At 38.0% G+C, this 26,894-nt stretch overlaps 1 protein-coding gene across 1 annotated transcript in view; it reads right to left on the bottom strand.

Moving 5' to 3' along the window:
* The window catches only part of LOC126356113 (phosphatidylinositide phosphatase SAC2), a 374,100-nt gene that overhangs the window by 28,856 nt on the left and 318,350 nt on the right, over positions 1 to 26,894 (bottom strand). Inside the window, exon 14 of the mRNA XM_050006814.1 lies at positions 8,196 to 8,414. Coding sequence (XP_049862771.1) covers positions 8,196 to 8,414 — 219 coding nt within the window. The remainder of the gene's footprint in view (positions 1 to 8,195; positions 8,415 to 26,894) is intronic.

The raw sequence follows: 26,894 nt of genomic DNA, 5'->3' as shown, positions 1-26,894 counted from the left end.
CACCTTTAGAATTTGAAAAAGAGTATTCCAGTCAACATTGTCAAAAGCTTTCTCTAAGTCTACAAATGCTAGAAATGTAGGTTTCCCTTTTCTTAATCTTTCTTCTAAGATAAGTCGTAAGGTCAGTATTGCCTCACGTGTTCCAACATTTCGACGGAATCCAAACTGATCCTCCCCGAGGTCCGCATCTACCAGTTTTTCCATTCGTCTGTAAAGAATTCGCGTTAGTATTTTGCAGCTGTGACTTATTAAACTGATAGTTCGGTAATTTTCACATCTGTCAGCACCTGCTTTCTTTGGGATTGGAATTATTATATTCTTCTTGAAGTCTGAGGGTATTTCGCCTGTCTCATACATCTTGCTCACCAGCTGGTAGAGTTTTGTCATGACTGGCTCTCCCAAGGCCGTCAGTAGTTCTAATGGAATGTTGTCTACTCCGGGGGCCTTGTTTCGACTCAGGTCTTTCAGTGCTCTGTCAAACTCTTCACGCAGTATCGTATCACCCATTTCGTCTTCATCTACATCCTCTTCCATTTCCATAATATTGTCCTCAAGTACATCACCCTTGTATAAACCTTCTATATACTCCTTCCACCTTTCTGCCTTCCCTTCTTTGCTTAGAACTGGGTTGCCATCTGAGCTCTTGATATTCATACACGTGGTTCTCTTCTCTCCAAAGGTCTCTTTAATTTTCCTGTAGGCAGTATCTATCTTACCCCTAGTGAGATAAGCTTCTACATCCTTACATTTGTCCTCTAGCCATCCCTGTTTAGCCATTTTGCACTTCCTGTCGATCTCATTTTTGAGACGTTTGTATTCCTTTTTGCCTGCTTCATTTACTGCATTTTTATATTTTCTCCTTTCATCAATTAAATTCAATATTTCTTCTGTTACCCAAGGATTTCTAGCAGCCCTCGTCTTTTTACCTACTTTATCCTCTGCTGCCTTCACTACTTCATCCCTCAGAGCTACCCATTCTTCTTCTACTGTATTTCTTTCCCCTATTCCTGTCAATTGTTCCCTTATGCTCTCCCTGAAACTCTGTACAACCTCTGGTTCTGGTTCTTACTAACTGAAAATTACTGCAGAACTCAATTAGTCTATTCTCCTCACTCATTTGTACTACCATGCCCATATTCTCCTGTAACTCTTTCTTGTATTCCTTTCCCTACTACTGATTTCAAATCCCTCACAATTCTTAGGTTATATCTCCCACTACATTCTGAATCACCCATTCAGTATTACCATGATCTTTCTTTAGTTCTTCATTTTCTACTTTTGACATTGGTATGTATATCTGAACTATTGTTGGTGCCATTCTTTTGTAGTCAGTTATTTTGAGGACAACCCTACAACAGTACTGTTTGCAGTAACTCATTCTCTGTGTACTTTCCTATCAATAAAAAATCCTACTTCAGTTATACCATATTCTGCTGCTACTGATGTTACTCTATATTTGTCTGACCAGAAATCCTTATCATCTTTCCATTTCATATCACCAAGACTGAGTCTTTGCATTTCCATTTTAGATTTTCCCTACCACACTCAAACTCCTGACATCCCACACTCAGACTTTTAGTATGTTACATTTTCATTGGTTACACAATCTTTTTCTCGTGGTTACTTTCTTTCCTGTGGAAGCAGTGTGTGTGTCTTGCCTTCTGCATCCTCATGTCATTGATCACTGCTAATTCTTCTGCCTTTTGGAGCAGTTTCTCATCCCAGTGGCAAGAGTGAGTTAGGTTAATGTTCCATGGATCACTTTGCACGATACATCGTAATGTTGTGGAAAGAGTCATTTTACTTTCACACTGCAAATTAATTTGTACATATGGATACATTCTGAACATTTCTATGGTTGGTTGTTTTTTTTCCCCTCCAAAAAGAAAAAAAAGATATACCAATGTGAATTAGCAATTCCTAAGGACCACCTTTTATACATTAAAATAATACAAATTCTTTAATGGACTAGGAGTGATAGTTGTCAAGGAGAAACTTTCTCAGTTTCTTTTCAAATTTTACTTTGCCATCTGACAGATATTTCATATCACTGGGTAAGTGATCAAAAATTTTTGTTTCAGTATTGTGTACCCTTTTTGTGCTAAAGACAATCTTAATGTGGAGTAATGAATTCATTTTTCCTTCTGGTGTTGTAATTATGAACATTATTGTTCCTTTTGAACTGTTGTAGATTATTTATACCAAATGTCACAAAGGAACAAATATGCTGTGAAGCAGCAGTGAGACCACCCAGATGTCTACAGGGGTGAGCATGACATATTATTCATGCAGCATGATTTTGCACAATGAAGACTTTCTTTCTTAAAGATGAGTTACCCATATTCCATTGTTGAATGAACACAGACAAAATAAGTCAACTTACTGATTTCTCATACATTGTAGGCTCCCACGGCCGGTGTTGTCTTCAGTTGAAACTTCTGGGCTGAGAGTACATAGTCTATGTATAAAATTTCTACCTAACAAAAGAGGAGCATTCAGTTCCATTGAAAGGAGGGAACTTTGCAGCCATGCCACTAGAGGTTCCCACAGAGGACATTATAGCAAATGTGGAGGCAGAAATCCGTTTGTTATCATCACATTCCGCAGATGAAGTCCGTACTGAAACAGCCAGAATATTACGACAAGCGAAACCACCTACCAGCAATTTGTCTCATGTGGAAAGAAAGGCACTGAGGGAGATCAATGCGAATAAGAGCATTATTACACTTGTAGCTGGTAAAGGAAATGCTACGGTTTTGCTGAACACCAAAGATTATCACAAGAAGATAGTGACCTTTTGAATCCCACAGAGTATAAAAAGCTTCAGAAGGATCCTACACCAAAATTTGGAGAAATACCAATAAACTGGTAAAACAATCTTCTCTTTCTTCAGATGATGAAAAACAACTCTGCAAAATGAAAGCTTATCTGCCTAGACTATATGGACTCCCAAAGGTACGTAAACCACACATCCAGATGAGACCGACTGTGAGTGCTATAGGATCTCCAACACAAGAGGTGGCCAGATATCTCACCTGCTTGCTGCAACCTTACATTGGCAGAACGGACAGTTACATTAAAAACTCATTGCATTTTATTGAAAAACTGAGGGAGATTAACATTAGCCCAAGTGGTATTCTTGTGAGCTTCGATGTAGTGTCATTATTTACCATGGTGCCTGTAAATGAAGCTATTTCATATATAGCAGATATTTTTCCGACTGACATAGAGGCTTTATTTAAACACTGCGTGACGACAACTTATTTGCAGTACAACAACAAGTTTTACGAGCAGATCGACGGGGTGGCAATGGGAAGCCCTCTCAACCCAGCTGTTGCCAATTTATTTAAGATCTTCGAACAGCGAGTGCTGCAGACTGACAGTAAAAAGCCAGCTAAATGGTACTGCTATGTTGATGACACATTTGTAGTGTGGACTCATGGTGAAGAAGAGCTGGATGTCTTCTTGGTGCATCTGAACAGTATTAACCCAAGGATACAGTTTAAGATGGAGAAAGAGAGCAACGGTCAACTCAGTTTCCTGGATGTGTCGGTAATTAAACGGGTGGCTGGGACATTGCGCCACAAGGTATATAGAAAGAACACACACACATATTGATACCTCCACAAGGAATCAAACCATCATCCTAGGCAAAAAAGAGGAGTCATGAAAACCTTGGTGTACAGAGCCAACAAGATCTGCGAGCCGGATTACTTGCAAGATGAATTGAATCACTTACAGTCAGCCTTCATGAAAAACAGATATACCAACAAGGAAATTGACCGAGCCCTCCATCAAAGAAGAAACGAAGCCAGAAGTCAAGAGTAACAACAGTCACCTACTGGAAACGTTTTCCCACCGTTCATTAATGAAGTCACGGACCATATTGGGAAAGTTCTGGCCAGGTATGGGATCGAAACAATCTTCATTCCCACCAAGAAGATTAAGGAATATTTAAGAACTGCAAAAGATGACCGACACCCCATAGCAACACCTGGGGTATACAAAATTCCACGCAGTTGTGGACAAGTATATACCGGAACAACGAAAAGAAGTATAAACAGCCGCTTAGCCAAACATAAAAGAAACTGTCTCTTGGGACACACCAAAAAATTGGCCATAGTTGAGCATGTTTTTTGAGATGGGAATCACGAAATTAAATTTAATGAGTCAAGCATTCTAGCACGAACATCCCATTATCATGTGCTCATGTATAGAGAAGCAATAGACATTCACAAACACTATAATAATTTTAATAGAAAAGAGTAAGTTTTAAAGTGGGACAAAATATGGATGTTGACATTGCGCCAGCAGAATGACAATCAATTACTCTTAATTGAGAATGATGACACCTTCCAAAGATAGGCATACCATCGGCATCATGTGACAAATGGTGTGCGCTCAATAAAAGCGAGAGTACCTGGAGCCCCAGTGGCAGTAGCCAGATGACCTCAGAAGATGTCTCCCGCAGATGGAGACAAAACGTTAGGTGGAAATTTTATACACTGACCATGGCCTCTCATCCCAGAAGTTTCAACTGAAGGTTACTGATTTCTCTCCCAAGGATTTGCAATAATCTGAAGTGCAAATGTGGCTGAACTAAGTTGTTTTAGGAGTTCCAAAATGCGCTTTTTCCAATTCAAATTTTCATCAATACGGACACCTAAGAACTTGAAATTTCCATCCTATTTATTATTTTCTAACCAATCATTAAACTTATTTATTAGTGTAGTACTGCAGAAATGAATTTGTTGGTTCTTTTTAAAACTGAGGTGAGACCATTCACAGAAAACCAGTCAATAATACTTTTAAAGAGCTTTGTTTACCATTTCCTCTGTTTCTCTGTGTATGCTTTGAATGGTTACAATACTAGTGACATTTGGAAAAAAAACTAATTCTGCTTGTTGTATACTAGACAGATCATTTTCATATATGAGGTACAATAGTGGACTTAAGATTGAGCTTGAGGAGCCCCATACATGATTTCTCCCCAGTCAGCATTATGTCCCCAGACTATATTGACTGAATTACTAAGTGCAACTTCCTACTTTTTAAAATTAGATTTGACATTATCCATTGGTTGGCTATACCACCAATCAGACAAAACTTCAATTTATATAGCAGAATACTGTGATTCATACAGTCAAATGCCTTTGACACATTGTAAAAATACCAACCAGACCTATTTTATTATTTAATGATTGTAAAATCTGCTGAGTGACCATGTATGTCAATGGCATTCTCAGTACAACAAACTTCTGAACACAAATTGTGATTTGCTAAGGATATTATGGTTGCTAAGGTGAGATACTACTCTAGAACACATCACCTTCTCAAAAATTTTGGAAAATAAAGTCATTAGTGAAACAGGCTGATAATTATTGACTTCTCTCTTATCACTTTTCTTAAAGAGAGGTATAACAATTGCACAGTTCAGATCTCTCAGGAAAAATGCCTTGAGCTAGTGATGCGTCACATATTGGGGATAAGACTGGGCTTATCATACAGAAACAAATCTTTAGTGCTCTATTGGAAACACCATCAAAACCAAGTGAGCTTTTATTTTCGAGAGAATATATAATTTTCTTAATTTCAGAAAGAGAAGCTGGAGATACATTCATATGACTGAATTTTACCAGAGTTACTTTTTCAACACGCTGCTACGATTTTTCTCGTGCTGTTTGTCCCAATGCTTTCTACTAAATTTAAGAAATGATTATTAATTAAATTTGCTACCTGTGACTCATCATTTATAGCTCTTCCATTTGCTTCAGTTGTGATGTTATCCTGTTCTTTGACCGATAGTCCTGTCTCTCATTTCCCTACATTCCATATACCCGTAAGTCTGTTGTCGCAATTACTGATACCCGACATATAGTGCACATTCCTTGATTTTTTAATAACTTTCCTCAGTAACTTTGAAAAGTTTTTGTTGTGCGCAACTACTGCAGGATCCATACTTGTTCTTGCCAAAAGATACATTTCCCTATTCATTTCACATGATACTTCAACTGCTAGTGATCCACGTTTTTTTACACAACTGTTTAGTGTCCTTTCTGGTTAGGTTATGCAGAAAGCTATTTTCAAATTATGATATAATTTGATCATGAAACAGATTAAATTTTATGTTAGCATTTGATTGATTATAAATTTCATCCCAGGTCATATCCTATAAATTATTCTTACAAACATTTGTGCTGGAGGCATTAATTATTCTAATTGATTTCATTGAGTTTGCCCGGAAACTGTTTCCACTCCTCCTTTTTTTAAATTCACACCTTAAGTAGCAGACAAGTCCAAACTCAGGATACCTTTGTTTAAACTTTTACAAGGAAATTCCATTGTATCAGAATGTAAGTTTCTCAGCCTCTTGTGCCATGAATTATTGTCACTTGATAACAATACTGACTTTGCTTCAATTGGTCTACTTGAGGGTAAATCTAATTTTTATATTCCATTTATAAGAGCTGTTGTGATAACAATATTTAGCCTCAAACCTCCACTTCAGTCATTTTGTTTTGAAGTACTAGTGCCTTTATCATGGAACCACCAATGCTGCTATGACCTTGAATCACATACTGATACTTCAAAAGAAAATGAGTAAAATGGTGGTTTGAGGACAAACCAGTGAGACCCAAAGGATTAAAGACACATCGATTACCACAACAAAAAGTAAAGAAAACAAGTCTATTTTTTCAAAAGCATAAAATTTAATTTCTTATTTCTACTATATCCTTACTGAAAAAATGTTTCTAAGTATCTTTGGAAATAAAGTGTATCCTCTATTTAATTCTTTCCTTCAGTATTACCTATAAGAACATCAATATGTGTGTAGGTGATTCCTTCTGCAGCGGCATTCTTGTTAATGAGCACACTAACTCATGGACTGATCACTGCCTTGAGAGAAGTTAATTGACAGCAGTGCTTTCAGATACATGATGATGAATGAGAGTGTATGTATGAGTCTTTTGTAGTGTCAAATACGTCAGAGTGGGAGGGCATATTTAGAATACATATATACAGAGCCGCGCGGGGTAGCCACATGATCCAAGGCATTTTGTCATGGTCCACACGGCTCCCCCTGTCGGAGGTTTGAGTACTCCCTCGCCCATGGACTTGCGTCGTCCTTAACATAAGTTAGTTTAAGTTAGATTAAATAGTGTGTAAGTTTAGGGATCAATGAGCAGTTTGGTCCCATAAGATCTTACCACAAATTTCCAAATTTTTCCATCTATACTGCATCAACAGTAAACTACGATATCCAAATTAGTTGTAGTGTTTGTCCATTACAGTCAATATCTGCTTTATATATAAATGTATCTACACAAAACAAACACTTGGCAGTATAGTTAGCTGATTTACATAGCAATTTCAATATGCACTACTCCTTAAAGGTTGTCACCACAACTGATATGCAAACAAACACAAACATTAAGATTATTTTTTACTTTTCAAGCAAAAAAGTAGTATTTTATATGAAGTGTGTATTATAATATTGTCAAAAAATGGTAAATGCCCATGTTCATTACAGTTGTATCATCTTGGTCTGTTGGGGGCGAGCCTGCCTTTCACCTGAAGGATATTACCAGATAATGATTTACAGCAAACATTGTCTTGTCTCTTGAAGCAACTTAGCATTAATTGAAACTCCTGAAATTAGAATATTGAAATGTTTCAAACCCTTAATCATCAGTTTTTACTGGTCAGGTACACCAAGAAATAGAATGGAGGCAATCTCTTAGTCTTCTACTCAAAATTCAAGCAATTCAACTTTTTGCAGACATAATTAATCTTTGATACATAATCTTACAGAGAAGAGCAATTTTGTAGTAATAATCATTCAATTTCAGATAACTCCTGATTCCTATGAATGTACACTTTAGCATTTCAGGGATACTGTCTTGTCTACTTACTTCAATATAGGAAATTTAATCAATTACCATTTAATAATTGGTAAATTTGTCTACATATACATACCTCTTTCAAATGCTTGTCCTGGATTGAGTATGTCAATCACAATATTTTACCTCAAATAAGAACCAAGTAGCAATTACATAAATGTAGAGCAGTGACAAAGATTCACTTCGTCAAAACATTTCTGATGTAAACATAACTGTATTTCGTTCTTTAAAATTAGAAAATAATTTTTAGGGAAACTAACATGAGCTTCAACAGAAAGATCATAATTAACTTACCAACATTCTTAAGAGCCAGTAATTGGGTTTCAGATACATTCCGAGTCATATGAGGTATTTGGCAGACATCTAAATAAATTCCCGATGTGTGCCCTCTTGAATTTGTTGTCAAAACTTTGCTTTTTTTGCGTTCAAGTTTTCCTTGTATGTATGGTATGGGTGGCAAGTTTGCAACTTCAACAGCAACCATAAAAGCTTCACATATAGCTTTTAAAGATTCTGAAACAAGAAACTTGTCAGTTGTATCACTGAATACATACGTACAAAAGTTGTAATCTGTAAATTTTATTAATGTAACAACTAACACAATTTATTGGCTTCATGTGACATGTCCTTTCCAAACTTCCTGGAGTTTAGTGTTGAAGGACAGGTGTTACTAGCTGCTCTTGTGACAATGAATCTTTTATCACAAAAACTGGTGATGTGATATTAACAAGGATTATTGTGTGTGCTTCAGTAACTTAGGCTTGTTGATAACATCTCCTTAAAGTCTGACGATGGACACAAACACTTTATTAATTTTTTCTATTATTTCTAAAGACATTCTTCACCTTGCTCTATAAAAATTTAGTAACAACTATGATGTGTAGCCCCCTCTCTCTGCTAACTTGTGCACTCAATAATCTTCGTTGGTCTAATTTTCAGTGCAGTTCACTACTGTCGCTGTGTAGCTGTGTATTCCTTTAGCACAGGTGTTATAGATGCTTTCTTAGTGCTCAAATATAGTCAGAGGCAGTTCAGCATCCAGTTGGTCTTTCTGGGCACCCACGTTGATAGTTTTCTTTTGGACCCTGGGCTCTGAGCCAGGTGGAGCCAAATGGAGAAATAGTAAGTAGAGTACAAATCATCAACTAACTCCTATTGAGATTAGCTGAAAGAAGAGTTCAGCATAACAAGGGTCTAGTCACGGGAAATGTCCCAAATGCCCCCTTGGTGATGATTTTATGAAATTTAACATAGTTCAATTTAGAAGTACATGATCTCAGAGTAATATACTATTTTCTGTAATTATCTGCATCACTATAATTATTACGAAGCAACCAGTGTCAACCACTACATGCAATCATCTTTCAGGCTCATTGTCACTTCTGTCACAGCAGTACACTTCTTCCTGATCTTGAGCCACAGCAGCAACTAAATCAGCGTCAGTAAGTTTCTCCAGACAGGCCTCATCCTCTCATCTACATCTCCTTCTTCATATCCAAGGATTCACCACAATTTCTCCATCACATAATTCCACAGTGCTGGGGTGAGATGCTTCATTATCAATCAAATGATTGCATGGGGAGACAATGATTTTCCTCAGAAATCCGTTGAACAGAGGGACCAAAGTGGCCGTGAAACCATTCTTTGAACAGCTTACCATCCATCCGTGCTTTTTTCTGGTTGCAATAACATACAGGCAGGGGCTTCATGGTGCAGTTTTTAAAAGTTCTGGGCCTAGCAGATTTGCTGCTCAGCATTAAAGGCAGCTTGTGATTACCAGCAGCATTGCTGCACGCTAATAAAGTCACACTATCTTTGCACATTTTAAAACCAGGATAATGGTCTTCTGCTTTCAATGCCAGAATTTTTGTTGGCAATGCCCTAAAATTAAGGCCAGTCTCATCAGTGTTACAAATTTGTTGGGGAGAATACTTTCACACACATTTTTTCAAACTCACCCACGTATTCCGTCGCTGCATCACAGTCAGAAGAAACTTTCTCTCCAGTAATTGTTAGCTGACGGCTACCATGACGTTTTTTTGAATCTGCCCAACCAATCCGTACTCACACTAAAAGACTCCTCACCACTCATTAACTTGTTCAGGTAAACAGCCTTTTCCTGAACCACTGCTCCACTCAAAGGAGTTCCCCTTCCTCTCTCCTGCGTAAACCAAAGGAAAAGACCTTCATCCACTTTATCTTACTGGGTCTGTTTCAAAGCCTGTCCAATTTTGAGTGTTTATCCAGAAGACGTTGCACAGGACTGTTCAAGCTTCACTCAGTTCTTCTTCCAATTACAAATGGTTGCTTTACCAACACCCAGTTCCGTTGCCAGTTTAGATACATTCTCACCATTGTCTATCCGCTTCAAAGCATTCAGTTTTTCTTTGAGAGTTAACGATGTACGTTTCCGTTTACTCATGTTGAAAATACGTACACCACTACACCTGAACAAGTACAATACAACAGTTGTGTGTGCCAGCGATCGATAACTAACATAACGAAGGGCTTTGCGAGCCAACTGGCAGTGCACTGACCTCAAACACTAAAAAGCTCTCAACAGTGCACAACAACAAGGGCGGGGAGTGAGAGTGAGCCATTGCTCCCACACTTATTCTCATTTGTTACCAGGGTATACCTACTTATCTACTTGGTATACTTCATTCTAGAAACTCGTCACCATAATTCCAGCTAATCCAAACAAATCAGTAATCTGAACATGGTCTGGTCCCAATTAGTTCGGATTAATGGGACTCTACAGTATGTGTATTGTAACTTTCATAAAATCGAGATGATGTATGTTCATCTGCAGAGTTGCTGCGGAGCGCTACAACCTGTCACCCCGCAATCTAGTGAGGTTACAACCTATCATCAGACATGGCCATTGAGAATGCAACCGAGGGGCTTCAAAAACAATATTTAAATCATTAAAAGGAATAGTGGCACTTATTATTAACTTGAATTCACAGTATTAAAGTTCCACAATAACATTTATTTAATACTGGGTTATGAACTGGCTTTCAGCCTCTTAGACCTTAATACTAAGTAGATAATCTACGTAACTTAGCAAGAATTCATAGCTGTACAAAGATTGTGACACTTTGTGACTATATCAAAACAAAATACAAGCATAATGTAATACCTAAAGAGACTCTGAACAAACAAATCTTATATTATGGTATATTCAAATATTAAATTTATGTGAATGTGTAAGCCAAATATGTTGTGGAGGTAAGAAGTAATGGTACATGCTATGACGTCAGACTGGTGAATGTGATGGACAGGCTCAAGAACGGTGGGTGGAATCATGCGGGGAGGAGGGGGGGGGGGGGGGGGGGGAATTTTATGGAAAATAAGACATGGAACAGTTATAACATAACTAGCTGTTCCATGGTCACATTCCATGGACTTCTTTCTCCTCCCCTCCTCCCTTTTTTTCTGGCCTGTTCATCACATTCACCAGGTGATAGCAAAGTAGAAACAATATAAGAATTACAGAACATAAACAACTGCAATACGCATAAAAGTAGACAAAAAATTTCCTTCTTTTTTCCCAACCAACGTTCCCTCCAAATACGAACCCATTGAGAATTGCTGGGTGTTGGTAGAGCAACCATTTGTAATTGGAAGAAGAACTGAGTGAAGCTTGAACAGTCCTGTGCAACGTCTTCTGGATAAACACTCAAAATTTGGCAGGCTTTGAAACAGACCCAATATGATAAAGTGGATGAAGGTCTTTTCCCAACCAACGTAACAGATTTACACACATATTCTGACAAATGATTTATGCACTCAGAGAATCGCTGTTCAGAACAAATCAGGACTCATCTGTGAAAAGAACACTGACCCACTGACCATCCAGATGGCATGTTGATGGCTCCACTCTAGATGTTCCACATCTGTGAAGATGTGTCAGAAGTACACATACAGTAGGTCTCTGACAATATAGGCCACTCTGTCAGAGTTGTTTACACCATTTGCCTTGCTACAACACATCCAGTGGATGCTGCAAGGTCAGATGGCACTTGCCATGCAGTACTAAGGCCATACCATCACGCCCTTACAGCCAGATAAAAGATCTCCCTCTTTTATGTTACACATTGTCGGCCCTGTCCTGGTCTTCGGTATACAGTTTAAATCTCTATAAACTGACACCACATCAGAAAAATAACAGGACGATTCACATTAAGCCATCAGGCTACATCAAATTGCAATTGACCCGTTTCCATTCTTTCCATGGCCCTCCACCGCACAAAGCCTGGTAGGCGTCATCTCTGTGCCATACTGTATCATCTGTGACTGTCTACACAGCAATTGTAGATGTGGGACTATCCAGCGAACACTATCCCATTTGACAGGTGCCCTGACCTCATCGGTGGGGTGGTTGTGCATGCAGAACATGATCATACAGACACCTGTTGACAGTTTGTATGACTGTACCATAATTAGACACAGGATGAGGAAACAGTGACTTGTTGCTTTAATTTTGGACACCAGTGTATGTAGTCATAAAATGTCACACACCTTTGTACAACAATCTTCATACACCTATGAATTCTCACTGAAGTTGTATGGACTATCCGTTTAGATTTAAGTTATCTGACGATGCCCTAAGAGGCCAAAAACCAGTTTATAAAAAACTATTAAAATTGTTGTGGAGCATTAATATTGTGTAGTCAAGTTGTTAATATGTCTATGTTCCAGCAAGAACCAATGGAATATTCCATAAATAGTAACACTGTTCACTGGTCAAAATTAATGGTTCCAATCTGTATCACCAAGGTCTAGATAGGCAGCACCATTTCAACCAAATGATAATTCAGTTCAAATTGTGAAGGGATAGTCTCCAGTAAGGCAGTTGTCAGAAGAGAGCTGTTGAGTGTAGTAAGCCATAATTGGAAGAGACTACTGATGATATATTTTGTTTCAAGTATCCTTCCAAAATAAATTTTTGAGGATCTGCTTTTTAGTTTCAGTGTTGACAAAGTTAGGATTCACCTAACATTTCATGTGGTGCAAGGAGATTTTTAGTAGAGAGTATATATTTAATGGCCTTGTGTAATTATTTACTGGTACAGAAGTATGTTTATGGGCTATGTGGAACATGAGTTAAGGTGTGCAATTTGAGTAGTTGAGGGATGAGAACATGCTGGAATCTGTATTCTTTCATGGTGTGTTGCTAGTGGTTTTGGAAACACACTCACAGTTAACTGACTTGTAGCTACTTTTATTACTGCGCAGCACACACTAAGGATTTATGTTGCTGTTTTGTGGTTGCGTGTAGATGGATTTTTGGCCCTTTTACTACATAATGATTCAAGTGCCTTATATTTAAGGTGACAGGGCCTAGCAATTTATAGCAGAAAGTTATGTCATTCCTACAATACAAATTTACCTGTGAGTTGGGGAAAACTTGCCCTGACATTGTTAATGAGAGACCATGACTTTTAAGGAACCACTATTGAAGGCTTTTGCACAGAAAAGCTGTTATCTCAGAAGAAAAATTTAGAGTGGCCACTGCAATTAGGGATGTTCAGTGGGCTACATATCAGCAACATCTGAAGAGGTTTTAATTTTGTTCAGATTCTTTCTCTGGACAAAACTGGTGGTAGGACCTAGGTCTTTATGTTTCTTACTTTTGTTGATAATTATAATGTCTGTCACAAGAGACTTAGAATTTTGTTGGTGCTCATACATTTGCAATGATCTGGCTGTACAGAAATAAAAAATAAATAAAATGAAAAAATGGTTCAAATGGCTCTGAGCACTCTGGGACTTAACATCTTAGGTATCAGTCCCCTAGAACTTAGAACTACTTAAACCTAACTAACCTAAGAGCATCACACACATCCATGTCCGAGGCAGGATTCGAACCTACGACCGTAGCGGTCGGGCGGTTCCAGACTGAAGTGCCTAGAACCCGTTTGGCCACCACAGTCAGCAATAAAATAAAGATACAATATTCACAGCTGTGCCCCAACTTACAACTGAAATAAATTGCCCTCCAGTGATATTTTACTAAACTAAGACTAAAGATAACAGAAAATTACTCACTTGAAAGGTTCTTTTTTAAGTGAAATGAAAGATTGTACTCTCTAAGAAAGAAAAAGTACCACAAAGGAATTATACAAATTGATAAAAAATTGATATTTATATACATACTGGCAGAAAATGGAAAACTGTTAACTTTGGCAGCCAATGGATGAATGGGTGGTGTTGCAGTGCAATTTCACTACACAGCTGGTAAGAACAGTAAACAGAGGATATATTGGCACCAGGGGATAAAGTCTGTGAATTTCATTCAGTGTACTTAGTTGAACAATAACTATGTCTTGCAGACAAGTGTGTCAATAATACATGCAGATATTTTCATATGAGAAGGAATGTACAAATCGAAAATTGCTCTACATTGGAATAGGAGTGATGCCACTATTTGATGATGTTCGCAGGAACAGGTAAAGCATGCCTGAACATAGTATCAAGAATGAAGCAGTTGACCTAGAGAGACAACAGAATGTGAGCACCAAGCAATCATCATAGTAGCACTCAGAGCCCCAAATTCATCATTATCATCAATCTAACATGCAACTGGTGCTTCAGTGACCACAAGGACCATTGAAGTGCAGCTCACAGAAAGGAGGCTGAGCTCATAGTACCCCTTGCGCCAACTGCCACTGACCTCTGAACACCAACAAGCCCATCTGAAGGTGTGTCGGGCATGTTCTTACTGGAGTCTCATTGACAGAAGAAGAACGGTCTTCACTGATGAGTCCCACTTTGAATTGAGCACTGACAACCAGCAAAGACATGTTTGGTGACACCTGTCATACAGCCCAACAACCAGACGTGATGGTCTGAGCTACCATTTCACTTCATAGCAAGACCCCTTTGGTTGTCATCTCCAGCACCCTTATAGCACAGAGGGATGATGACAATATTCAGTGCCCCATTTTGTTGCCCTTTTTAGCAAGATAATGCCTACCCTCACATGGTGACAGTCTCTACTGCTTGTCTTTGTCCTTGACAAACCTCACCTTTGCCAGCTAGGTCACTGGATCTCTCTGCAATTAAGAACATTTGGAACATTATGGGCAGGGCCTCCAACCAGTTCAGGATTCTGATGGTGTAACATGTGAATTGGACAGAATTTGGCATAATATCCCCCAGCAGGATATCCAACAACTCTATCAATCAATGCTAACCTAAATACCTGCTTGTATAAGGGCCAGAGGTGGACCAATGCAACATTCACATGTTCAATTTGTGAAGCTCTTTCTCTTGAATAAATCATCCAATTTTTCTGAAATTGTAATCTGTACATGTACATCACATCTACTGATTTCCAGCCCTTACAGGTAATTTCTTCATGATGTATCATTTTATTTTTATTTTTTAGTTAGTATCAGTTAGTTTAAAAACAGAAATAAAAACAATTTTTAAAGAGAATTACTTGAAAATCAAAGATACACTTATTCTGGTTAGATCATAAATATTACAAAACTAATTGGACTTTGCAAAAAGACAAAAAGCAAAAGAAATCAGATTTATTATCATAAAAGAAAAAATAAAGGGAAGCAAGTGTTAACAGCAAAATATGTCACTTAATTGGCATCTAACTTAATCTCTGTGATGCTCTGATAAATTTTACACAACAGAAGAGCATAATCTTTGCCCCAGAAATTTTATTACTAAAAAGTTTACATTTTTCTTGCTACTGATGTTGACTTCATATCAATGAGAGAAGGGTTTTACTTTTAAAATCAATTCTAATTTTAATTTTTAATGGACTCAGTCTCAACAGATTTTTCATAATATACTGGTACTAGTCTGTGACATACAGTTTGTGTTGTGCCACGAGTTTTAGAAGTGTTTATGTTAGCTACGAAAGTTAAAGAAACTTAATTACATCTGTGAAAGTATTTTAAAACATCCAATTTCTGTTAACAGCATTTACTTCCGAATACTATTATCACTCTTACTAAATTAATTATGAAAAGAATTGATTTGCTACTCACCATTCAGATAAACATTTAGTTGCAGATAGGCACAACAAAAATGCATACAAACATTGAGCTTTTGGGTTTTCTGAATAAGTTTTTGGCTGAAAGCTCAATGTGTAACAATCTTTTCACTGTGTTTGTTTGCTACTCAACATGTCGTTGTTATGGTTAGTAACACTCTACCCTTTTAATAATATTGCTGACATTCCAACCCTGGCTTTCCATTAAGAACTAACGAATCTTTGTGAGAGCACATCTCAGATGTGTTAAAACTAAAATTGCTTATACACATACTGAATATTTTGTGCTGGGAAATCTGCATTCAGTTTCAATAGCAAACAAGGTCTAGTAAAACTAGAGGGTACTGCTAACAGGCACACTAAGTGTTGGCCATACAGTGACAGTCAAACTTATCGTACTTATTTATACAGTGTTATCAAGTTAAACTGTTAATCATACTTGCTTATAAAGTGGATCAGTGCAGCCTCCTACTTTCCTTTCATTATTTTAAAATTAATGGTAAAACCTGTAATTATAAAGCCGCACTACATTGCAGGCACCCTTCTCAGTATTTTTGTAAGAAACTTGTAGTCTAGGTTTTTTCAATGAATTTATTGCATTTTGCAAAACAAACTATTTGCCAATGAGATTCCTCCACTAATAAGTAATCTTGCACAAAGTGTGAATTCAGTGCAGAAAGAGTTAAGAAGCATATATTTACAATATTATGAAAAGGATAGATTGCTACTCATCATAAAGATGACATATTGAATTACAGACAGGTGCAACAAAAAAATATTTGGTAATGAAACATGTAGGATGCAATGAATAAGAATCAGCATTCTGTAGCAAAGGGCCATAGTTAATGGCTCCAGAGCCATGAACGTGAGCAATGTGTACAACAAAATCAAGAAAGTAATAGAACCAGAAGAAGTTTTATAGAAACGGGAATAGTTTCAAAGAGGAAATGTGGGGGCTGCCAACACACTTCAAGTGCAGACACAACACATAATTGGACCTCCAAAATACAAGTTTTAAATTCTGGTCATGCTATTTGGAATGCAATGTCCCCGATAGCTTCTGCACTGGCCAGACCAAGAGTCTGTTATAAAGAATATACATAAAATAACAATATGATGGCATCTGAGACACAATAGACACATTGTTGCAAGCATTATTAAACACAACTCCCAAATGGAGATATATTGATCAAAATGCTTTAAAAAGAGTTCAAAATATAACATGGTAAGCAAACAATCTGAAATTTGGATTTATGTCACAAACTGTTGTGAGTACACAGAAATATCACAAGGCATCTCCCCACACATTCTTCTTGAATCAATATAGCAACTGGCTGCCAACTGAGTGGCTTGGTTAGTTGTTGTCCAATTTCCTTGAGATGTGAGGGCTGGCCTGAAAGAGCAGTGTGTAACTATATAGTTTTGTTGTCAACATGGGAAAACTGCACAGAGCTGCAAAAAAATGATGAAGCAAGCTTTTGAAGTTAGTGTTTTAGATCAGACACAGACTTACAACTTGTATAAGCATTTCAAAAATGGGCGAACACTAACTGCTCATGATGATTGTGAGGATCGGCCGTTAACTGGCAGCACACCATAAAATGTTTAGAAAGTGAGGAACTAGATTCTGCTAGATTGTAGGCAGACTATTAAAAATCTCTGCAATGTTTTGGGGATTAAGTAATTCAACATGTAAAAATACTGTCAGAAGAATTTAACAAAGGGGGGGGATTCAAATATGTTAGTGCTACAACTACTTCAAGACTGTCAGAGGTTGCATTGTGTGGAAGACAGCAGGGAACTTCAACTTTCTTTCAGAGGTTGTCGTCGGTGATGACAGTTGGACTTATGGCTATCACACCACAACCAAGCAGCAATTGTTGCAATGGAAGGGCCGTTCTTCACTTCAGCCAAAAAAAGATGAACTAGTCAAGAGCAACGTCAAATCCTAGTTGATTTGTAATTTTTTTTTTTGTAATTGGTAGGATTACTCATAAAGAGTTGATCCCTACTTGCAAGATAATAAATGAAGGTCTGAGTACTCAGCCATGAAAATACAGAACTGTATTACCTACATTATTCAGAAACTTTGACTTAAAACAAGATAACAGTTATTCCCCACCAAACATTGCTCTTTATTAGCTTTCATTATTTTTGCTACATTATTATTATGTGGTTGATTGCATACAATTGTTTGGAGTTGACTGAGCCATCCTGCCTTCTATCACTTACTGCGAGCTGCTGTGCTCTGGGGACTGGTGCAATGGACAAATGAGTTGCAGTGTCGTCATAATACTTCTGTCTCTCACCAAAGTGTTCCTGACAAAGAGTGCAGATTTATAGATACACAAATTCACAGCTGTTAGTATCCTAAGGCTGGTAAAAAGAGGGCAACAGTGCTCTACAGGACCAGCCTTGCACATTATATGGATTTTTTATTTTAATTTTAAAATGTTACTGATATGAGGAGACTGTTCCCATATGAGTACGCCATACAAGAGAACTGACTGATGGAGTGCAAAATATGACACTTCGAGATAATTACTAATGGTCATATCTCTCAGTTTCTAAGGGGGGGGGGGGGGGAGGGGAGGGGGGGTCACACACTCATGAGATATTTTTAACAGACTTGATTGACATGCCCTTCTCAGTTGACTTTGGTGTCTATATGTAGTCCTAAGAGTATGACACATTTATTTTCTATGTCCTTAAGAAGCTGTGATACAAGCTTTTGTGTTATGTCTTCTGTTGTTCTGGTTGGAAGAAATTACTGCTAATGTTGACCTATGTACACCATAACAATCAAATTTTGTTGGTAACTTGTTAAAAGGAATGCAGTTGAATAACTTACTTAAATCAAATTATAGAAATGACACCATCTTATTTTTGAAAGCTATTAAGTCTGATCAACAATTTGCAGAACAGCTGCAGTGGTATTTTTGCCTGGCACAAATCCGTACTGATTAACATTAACTGATTAACATTAACTGATTAACATTAACAGTTAAAAAACTGCATTAGTTAGATATGAAGAGTGTCATTTTAAGGCAAGTATTTTCATTCTTTAAAGGGTTAATGTACAATATACCTTCTTCTTTATTAGTATGTCCAAGAAAGGGAGAGAACCATTTTACTATATTTCTCTAAACCATTCACAATATAGGAAGCACACAGAAATGTACCTGGATGCAACAAGTTATCACCATCAGGTGCAATGACAGGCATTCTGATAACGCTGGTAAACAGCATGCACATCGTCTGCAATAAAGAAAGCCTCCCTGTCAAACTACAACAACTGACGGAAGTGTTCCGCATAAATGGGGACAGTGAATCACAGATTAGTAGGGCATTCAAAAAGGTAAAAAATGCAGCAAACCAGGAAGATGAAGACGGCGACTTGCTTTCCTTTCATACTTGGGACTGTTCTTAAGCAAAACAGTGAGGCTGAATAAAAACCACCTTCTGACCATTGCCAAAGATGAAAGAGTGAGTTGACTTTGTGAAAGATCCAGTTAAACTGAACATACCTGGGATTTACAGCATCAAATTTGAATGTGCCCAAAAATACAGTGGGCAAATGCAGTGCAGTATTTCGAAGTCAGACATGTGTAACTGGAACATACAGAGAATTCAATGATTGCCGAGTGCAGCATCAAGGAAGATGCTTTCAGAACACCACAGGCTATTCTGAGCAACTGGCTATTGATACAACATAATGAAACAATCCACTGAAATACGGATTCATGAGAATCGTCAAACAGTGACAAAGGATACTGACTGAGTACTGCACAGAATCCCACATTGGCAGAAACAAAATGAGAGGGTGTGCAGAACTATCTATCTACCAAGATACAGCTCAAATTCCCAGACAAAGGTGCCAACATGCTCTCACTATGCCCACCGTAGCAACCTCATCTCCCTCCTCACCAACCAGCCGGACAGTATCAAGCTGCCCATAGGGAGCAAGGCATACCACAAGTATGAACATTACAGCATGTGGAATATATTGACACTTTGCCAGAAGGTTATGAGAATGACACTTTTCAAAACAGCATGTATTTGAACACTGCCACTTCGTTGAAAACCCAAGAGCTTTTCATCAAAAGTATACACTGGGAGACTCTACTTTCACACATTATACCCTAAGAGTAAAATGTGTCTAATATTTTTAAACCTTACAGGCTGTCAGATCCATATAGCCTACATACCCATAAATATATAGGGTGTTACAAAAAGGTACGGCCAAACTTTCAGTAAACATTCCTCACACACAAATAAAGAAAAGATGTTATGTGGATATGTGTCCGGAAATGCTTAATTTCCTGTTAGAGCTCATTTTAGTTTTGTCAGTATTCACTGTACTTCCTCGATTCACCGCCAGTTGGCCCAAATAAAGGAAGGTAATGTTGACTTCGGTGCTTGTGTTGACATGCGACTCATTGCTGTACTAGCATCAAGCACATCAGTACGTATCATCAACAGGTTAGTGTTCATCACGAACGTGGTTTTGCATTCAGTGCAATGTTTACAAATGCGGAGTTGGCAGATACCCATTTGATGTATGGATTAGCACGAGGCAATAGCCGTGGCGCGGTACGTTTGTATCAAGACAGATTTCCAGAACAAAGGTGTTCCGACAGTAAGACGTTCGGCGTCTTAGGGAGCACGGAACATTCCAGCCTATGACTCGCGACTGGGGAAGACCTAGAACTCCTGCAATGGATGAGGCAATTCTTCATGCAGTTGACGATAACCCTAATGTCAGCGTCAGAGAAGTTGCTGCTGTACAAGGTAAGGTTGACCACGTCACTGTATGGAGAGTGTTACGGGAGAACCAACTGTTTCCGTACCATCTACAGCGTGTGCAGGCACTATCTGCAGCTGATTGGCCTCCACGGGTACACTTCTGTGAATGGTTCATCCAACAATGTGTCAATCCTCATTTCAGTGCAAATGTTCTCTTTACAGATGAAGCTTCATTCCAACATGATCAAATTGTAAATTTTCACAATCAACATGTGTGGACTGAGTAGAATCCGCACGCAAATTGTGCAATCACGTCATCAACACAGATTTTATGTGAACGTTTTGGCAGGCATTGTTGGTGGTGTCTTGATTGGGCCCCATGTTCTTCCACCTACGCTCAACGGAGCACATTATCATGATTTCATACGGGATACTCTACCTGTGCTGCTAGAACATGTGCCTTTACAAGTATGACACAACATGTGGTTCATGCACGATAGAGCTCCTGCACATTTCAGTCGAAGTGTTCATACACTTCTCAACAACAGATTCGGTGACTGATGGATTGGTAGAGGTGGACCAATTCAATGGCCTCCACACTCTCCTGACCTCAACCCCCTTGACTTTCATTTATGGGGGCATTTGAAAGCTTTTGTCTATGCAACCTCGGTACCAAATGTAGATACTCTTCGTGCTCGTATGGTGGATTGCTGTTATACAATACGCCATTCTCCAGAGCTGCATCAGCGCATCAGGGATTCCATGCGATGGAGGGTGGATGCATGTATCCTTGCTGACGGAGGACATTTTGAACATTTCCCGTAACAAAGTGTTTGAAGTCACGCTGGTACATTCTGTTGCTGTGTGTTTCCATTCCATGATTAATGTGGTTTTAAGAGAAGTAATAAAATGAGCTCTAACATGGAAAGTAAGCGTTTCTGGATACATGTCCGCATAACATATTTTCTTTCTTTGTGTGTGAGGAATGTTTCCTGAAAGTTTGGCCGGACCTTTTTGTAACACCCTGTATAGTCGTGCCAGAATCACACGAAGGTTTAATAAGAGCTGACTGCTTCCCAAGCCCTGTTGCTAACACTCAAGCTTTTCACAGTTTAATAGAAATTATGCCAATATATTCACTAATTCTTTATAATTTATAATCATATCCCTCATTCTTTATTCAGGACAATTAAAAACAGTATGTGAATCATTGAAAAGGATATAACAAAATTTCTCTTTAAAATATTAAAAACATAATTTATCAATGAAACTACACAGTTTTTGAAAATATATCCAAATATCCAATTACATTATAAAAACGTAACTTGTCTGGGTCTAGTGAACATCTATGGTAGTCTAAAACTGGAGTATGCCCGCTGCAAACATGGAAGAAGTTAAAAATTGAAAAATTGTAGCCACATAATGAGCAATGACACTACAGTGGCTGTAACACTGTATACAGCAACTCCATAAATCGTCACACTTAAAATTTTACCTTGATGGACACCATTCTCTCGTTCAAAGTTATCAAACAGAAACAGCCGATCCGATTGCTAACAGAATCTGAGGAGAGGAAGAATCATAAAAAAGCAAACAGTAAGAATTTCCAAATCTGAAGGCTTCTGAGGATATTTGCCCTCCAATTAGTATCATAGGTCTCCTCAAATAAGAAAATGCCTGTTGGCTGATTCCTACATGAAAAAGTATGCTCTGTAGCTGTCTCTAATAAGGTCAGGGTCACTGATAGACTGATGTACCCTTAGCTCATACTGAATGTGACTAAGGAGCAGTCAGGATGCTAAGCTACAGAAAAGGTTGTTGACCATCTGTTCCAAGTTCTACTTCTGCAGCTAGTGATGGAACAATATAACAGTCCAGTTAAACATAGTGCCTTGCAGGTTTAAGGAGGTGGATGAAAACAGCTTCCTTATAAGAGACAAGAAATAGTCTTGTCTCCCACATTAGACTGTAAATTTAAGGGAAACCTTCTGCAGTGTTGACAGGGGTACACTTATAGAAAGTCTGAAGGTAGCAGGAATAAAATACAGGGAGTGAAAGTTTTTATAATCTGTACAGAAACAGACTGCAGTTAAAAGAATTGAAGGATATGGTAGGCAAGCAGTGGTTGAGATGGAAATGAGACAGAGTTGCAGCCTTTCTCTGGTATTATTCAGTCTAGACATAGAGCAAGCAGTAAGGGAAACCATGGAGAAATTTAGAGAGCATTAAACTAGAGGGAGGAGAAATAGAAGCTTTATGTTTGCTAATGATATTTTAATTCTGTCAGGGGTGGCAAAAGACTAAGAAGAGCATCATAAGACATGGATAGTGTACTTAACAGAGATTATAAGATTAAGACTGACGAAAGTAAAACAAGAGTGATAGAATGTAAATGAATTATATCAAGCAATGCTGAGGGAATAAGATTAGGAAATGAAACACTAAAAGTAGTAGACTACTTTGCTATTTGGGTAGCAAAACAACTGGTATTTTTCTGGAGAGTAGTCTTCTACAGAAGTGAAACATGGATGAGTGCCAGTTCAGACAAGATGAGAATAGAAGCTTTTGAACTGCAGTGATACGGAAGAATGCTGAAGATTAGATGGGTTAATCGATGGGAAAAAAGAAATTTAGGGGACAACTTGAATAGATGATAAATTGGTTGATAGTAAACATCCTGAGGCACCAAAATAAATCATCAATCAGGAAATGGAGGGAAGAGTGTGAGTGCGTGGGGGGGTTAAAGACTTTAGAAGGAGACCAAGGCATGAATGGATATAGGCTGAATTTGTAATAGTTATCCAGATATGAAGAGGCTTCCAAGGGATAGCATGTGGGAAAGAGCAACACATACCAGTCTTCAGATTGAAAAACACCACAAAATTAATATTTTAAAAATAGAACTTGGGCTAGAATCATCTTGCGCTTAGTTAAATCTAAGATATTCCTTCGCCTATTTTGCTACCAAGTTGGGAACTGGTCCAAACAGCAGATAAGAACTGTGTCATATCTATACCAAATACCACAAGGTCTGATTGTGCCTGGATCCCATGTGACTTCATTATATGTATTTGATTTGGAAATTACAGTAAAGGTGGATCAGGTAAGAAATTATGTACCTTCTGCACCATGAGAATTTACCATTAAACATGCAGCCCAGGAACATCAACTATTTCATGCCTAAGATGCTATCCCTCATTTATAAATTAAGTTAATTAAATATGCATAGTGAATGAATGAAATCTAAACACACTGATATATTTGCCGGGAATTTAAAGCTAATATGTGCAATTCACTCCTGTACCTATTTAACACTCAAGCAGGTGCACATGAGTGGTACATGGTGCACTTTGTACATGTGTAAGGAGAGCCTGTCTTTATGTTACCAAGGTAAACATGTATGAGCAAAATCACAGTTTAATTTTAGTTTAATTACTCAATGATAAAATAAACTTACATTACATGAGCTATATCACTGTTTATTTAAACAAAATTAAATTAACCTTTCATTATATCTTTCTGTTGCTGCATACAAGTGTTACCCTACAGTAATGACCCACTAGAAATATTAAAGAGTGCAGCTGCATCAGATCCCAGCCAATTGCTTGTTTGGTTACTAATTATCTTCTAGATAACTGCCTCATTGTGGGAATGTGCTGCTAGCTCAGAATATGGGCAATTTCCTTGCATGGATTGTAAATTCTCTCTCACATAACTTGCAGTTTATTTTATATTATTGCTGCTTATTTGAATGTGTGACAACACAACTCATTAATCTGAGACTGCAGTCACATGTGTGTGAGTTTAATATAACACAGTCTTCTACCAATAAAGAGAACTGCACTGGCATCCTTTCCATCAGTGTTGCTCTACACTAATGGCCCACAGTAGAGTGGTATACATGGCTCTTCTTTGTTTGATTCCATTCTTCTGATCACTCTGTCAAACAGGGCTTCCCCTACCCTTTACCTAATATCCCCAAGTCAAAAAGGACCATATAAGGATGTGTAGATATTGAAGATATTTTTCCTCCAGCTGGTATTGTGGACTTTCTCATATTGAGAGGCATGATGACAAGTTGTGCTTTGTTTCTTCAAGTTCTCCTTAAGGAATCAGCATTCCATGAGGTTTCAGGGCTTCAGTTAGATGACGTCAACATCTTGCCACTACATTTCAGCTGACCATCATTCAGCCATCTTCAGGTGACTTGCTGGTGCACATCACTGAGCAGAAACTGATGAGGTGGCACATGCACACAGGTTTTTGCTACATGATCACACTAGCATTTAGCCCTCTCTGTTGAATATTGCTCCATCTGACAAGCACAGGAGCAAGTCTGTCTGCACACCCTTTGTAGAATTGCGGGAACATGGAATTAAAATTTGATGGCCAAAATAATGAAATTAATTGGTGCTGCATGTGTCATATGACGCATTCTGATTAATATTAGGGCACTGACTTATGTCTTAAGTAAACATACTGCTTCATTGCTGAGACATTTTGTGGGAAAATGTTGTCACCATATTCATAATTCTGCTGACTTTAGTAATAGACTCATGTCAACAAGCGTCAGTGAATCAGACTTGTTAGTAAGATGTTTCACTCTTCACAAGGATTCCTTTAATACATTCATTGTCATTCATTGGCAGCAACTTGAAAACCGATATAACAGTTCTAGTTCATCATGCCCTTCCCTCAACTTACTTTTTGTTCAATAGTGAATATTTTGAATTAATTGGCAGTGTTATCATGGGTGGTTCTCTCTTCCTTCTTATAGAAGACTTTGAGCAGATTGCATTCAGATAAGCAGAACTTAAAACAAAAGTTTTGCGGTGATATGTAGATGATACTTTTGTAATCTGGCACCATGAGAAGGAAGAGCTGTTAAAATTTTTACATAATATAAATTGTATATATGAGAATATCCAGTTTATGATGAAAGCATAGAATTGTGGCTGTCTTCTGTTTTTAGAGGTCTTAGTCAAAAAGTGGATGGGTCATTATGGTATTCTGTTTACCATAAGTCCACACATATGGATCTGTATTTGCAGGCATCTAACTGTCTAAGCATATCTCATATGCTGGCACACAAGGCACATATTGTGTCCAATAGAGATGGCTTTGGAAAGGAGCTCAAGACCCAGCTAAAAGGGGTTCTAACATGCGTACCTTACATGCTATACACACTATTTCATCTTTGCAATTGTGAAACACATATCTTCTATTGAAAAAGTGGACGTAGTTCTTAAGCTCCTTTTGATCCCATATTTACTGGACATCTCTATCTTTATTTTGGTTTATATTACCTCCTCCAAAAACATAGAAATCAAACAGCTTGCAACGGAACAGATGTGTATCATAGTATTGAAGATGAATAAGTGTTCATAGCTCTTAAAGTATGCATTTTAGACCCCATGTTCACTAGACTTTTTTTCTGGTTTTGATATAAGGGTGTCTCAGTTATCTTGACCACCCTAAATAACTGTTTGTCCAGATGCAAATTACAAAATGTTTCAAGCAAATGTTGTTTAGATGTCAGGGGCGGGGGGAGACAACATTGACTTTGAGCCCAGGGTCACAATCTTGTCCACTTGCTGAAGTTGTCAGAAAACAAACAGAAACCAAGTAAAAACATAACACAAAATTTACTTTTAGTCTCCTGTACCACTGCTCAGGAGTAGAACATTCAAAGGTATTCAAAGTGGTGACCCTGGACACCAATACAATGGTGCACTCATTGAATGAAAGAATTGTTTACTGTTTCCAGTGTTGCCTGGTGAACAGATTTACAAGCAAGCACAATACATTCCTGTATGTCTTCTGGAGTTGTGGAATATCGCAATAGACAATGTCTTCAATGCATCCCTAAAGATAAAAGTCCAGAGGATTTACATCAGGAGTCCCAGCAGGCCAAGTAACTGTTCCTTCTCGACCAATTCATCTGGCACGACGTGCACGCAAGGCATTATGTGCTGGACATCAATTGTGTTGATACCACATAAGCATTCTGGTTCTTAAAGGCACTTCATCCAGAAGAGGAGGAAAAATTTGCCTGAGGAAGTTGGCATACACTGTGCCATTTAGACTATCATTGATGAAATAAGGGCCAATAATTGTAGAACCAAGCCTCCCACAACAGACGTTAACTCTCTGTTGACGCTGATGTTCCATCTGTCTAAGCCATCATGGGTTGTTGCTGGATCAGTAATGCATCTTCCTTGTATTTA

The sequence above is a fragment of the Schistocerca gregaria genome, chromosome 3 (genome assembly GCF_023897955.1).
Source record: "Schistocerca gregaria isolate iqSchGreg1 chromosome 3, iqSchGreg1.2, whole genome shotgun sequence".
Taxonomy (NCBI): Eukaryota; Metazoa; Arthropoda; class Insecta; order Orthoptera; family Acrididae; genus Schistocerca; species Schistocerca gregaria.
This window is presented reverse-complemented; position numbering and strand designations above follow the sequence as displayed.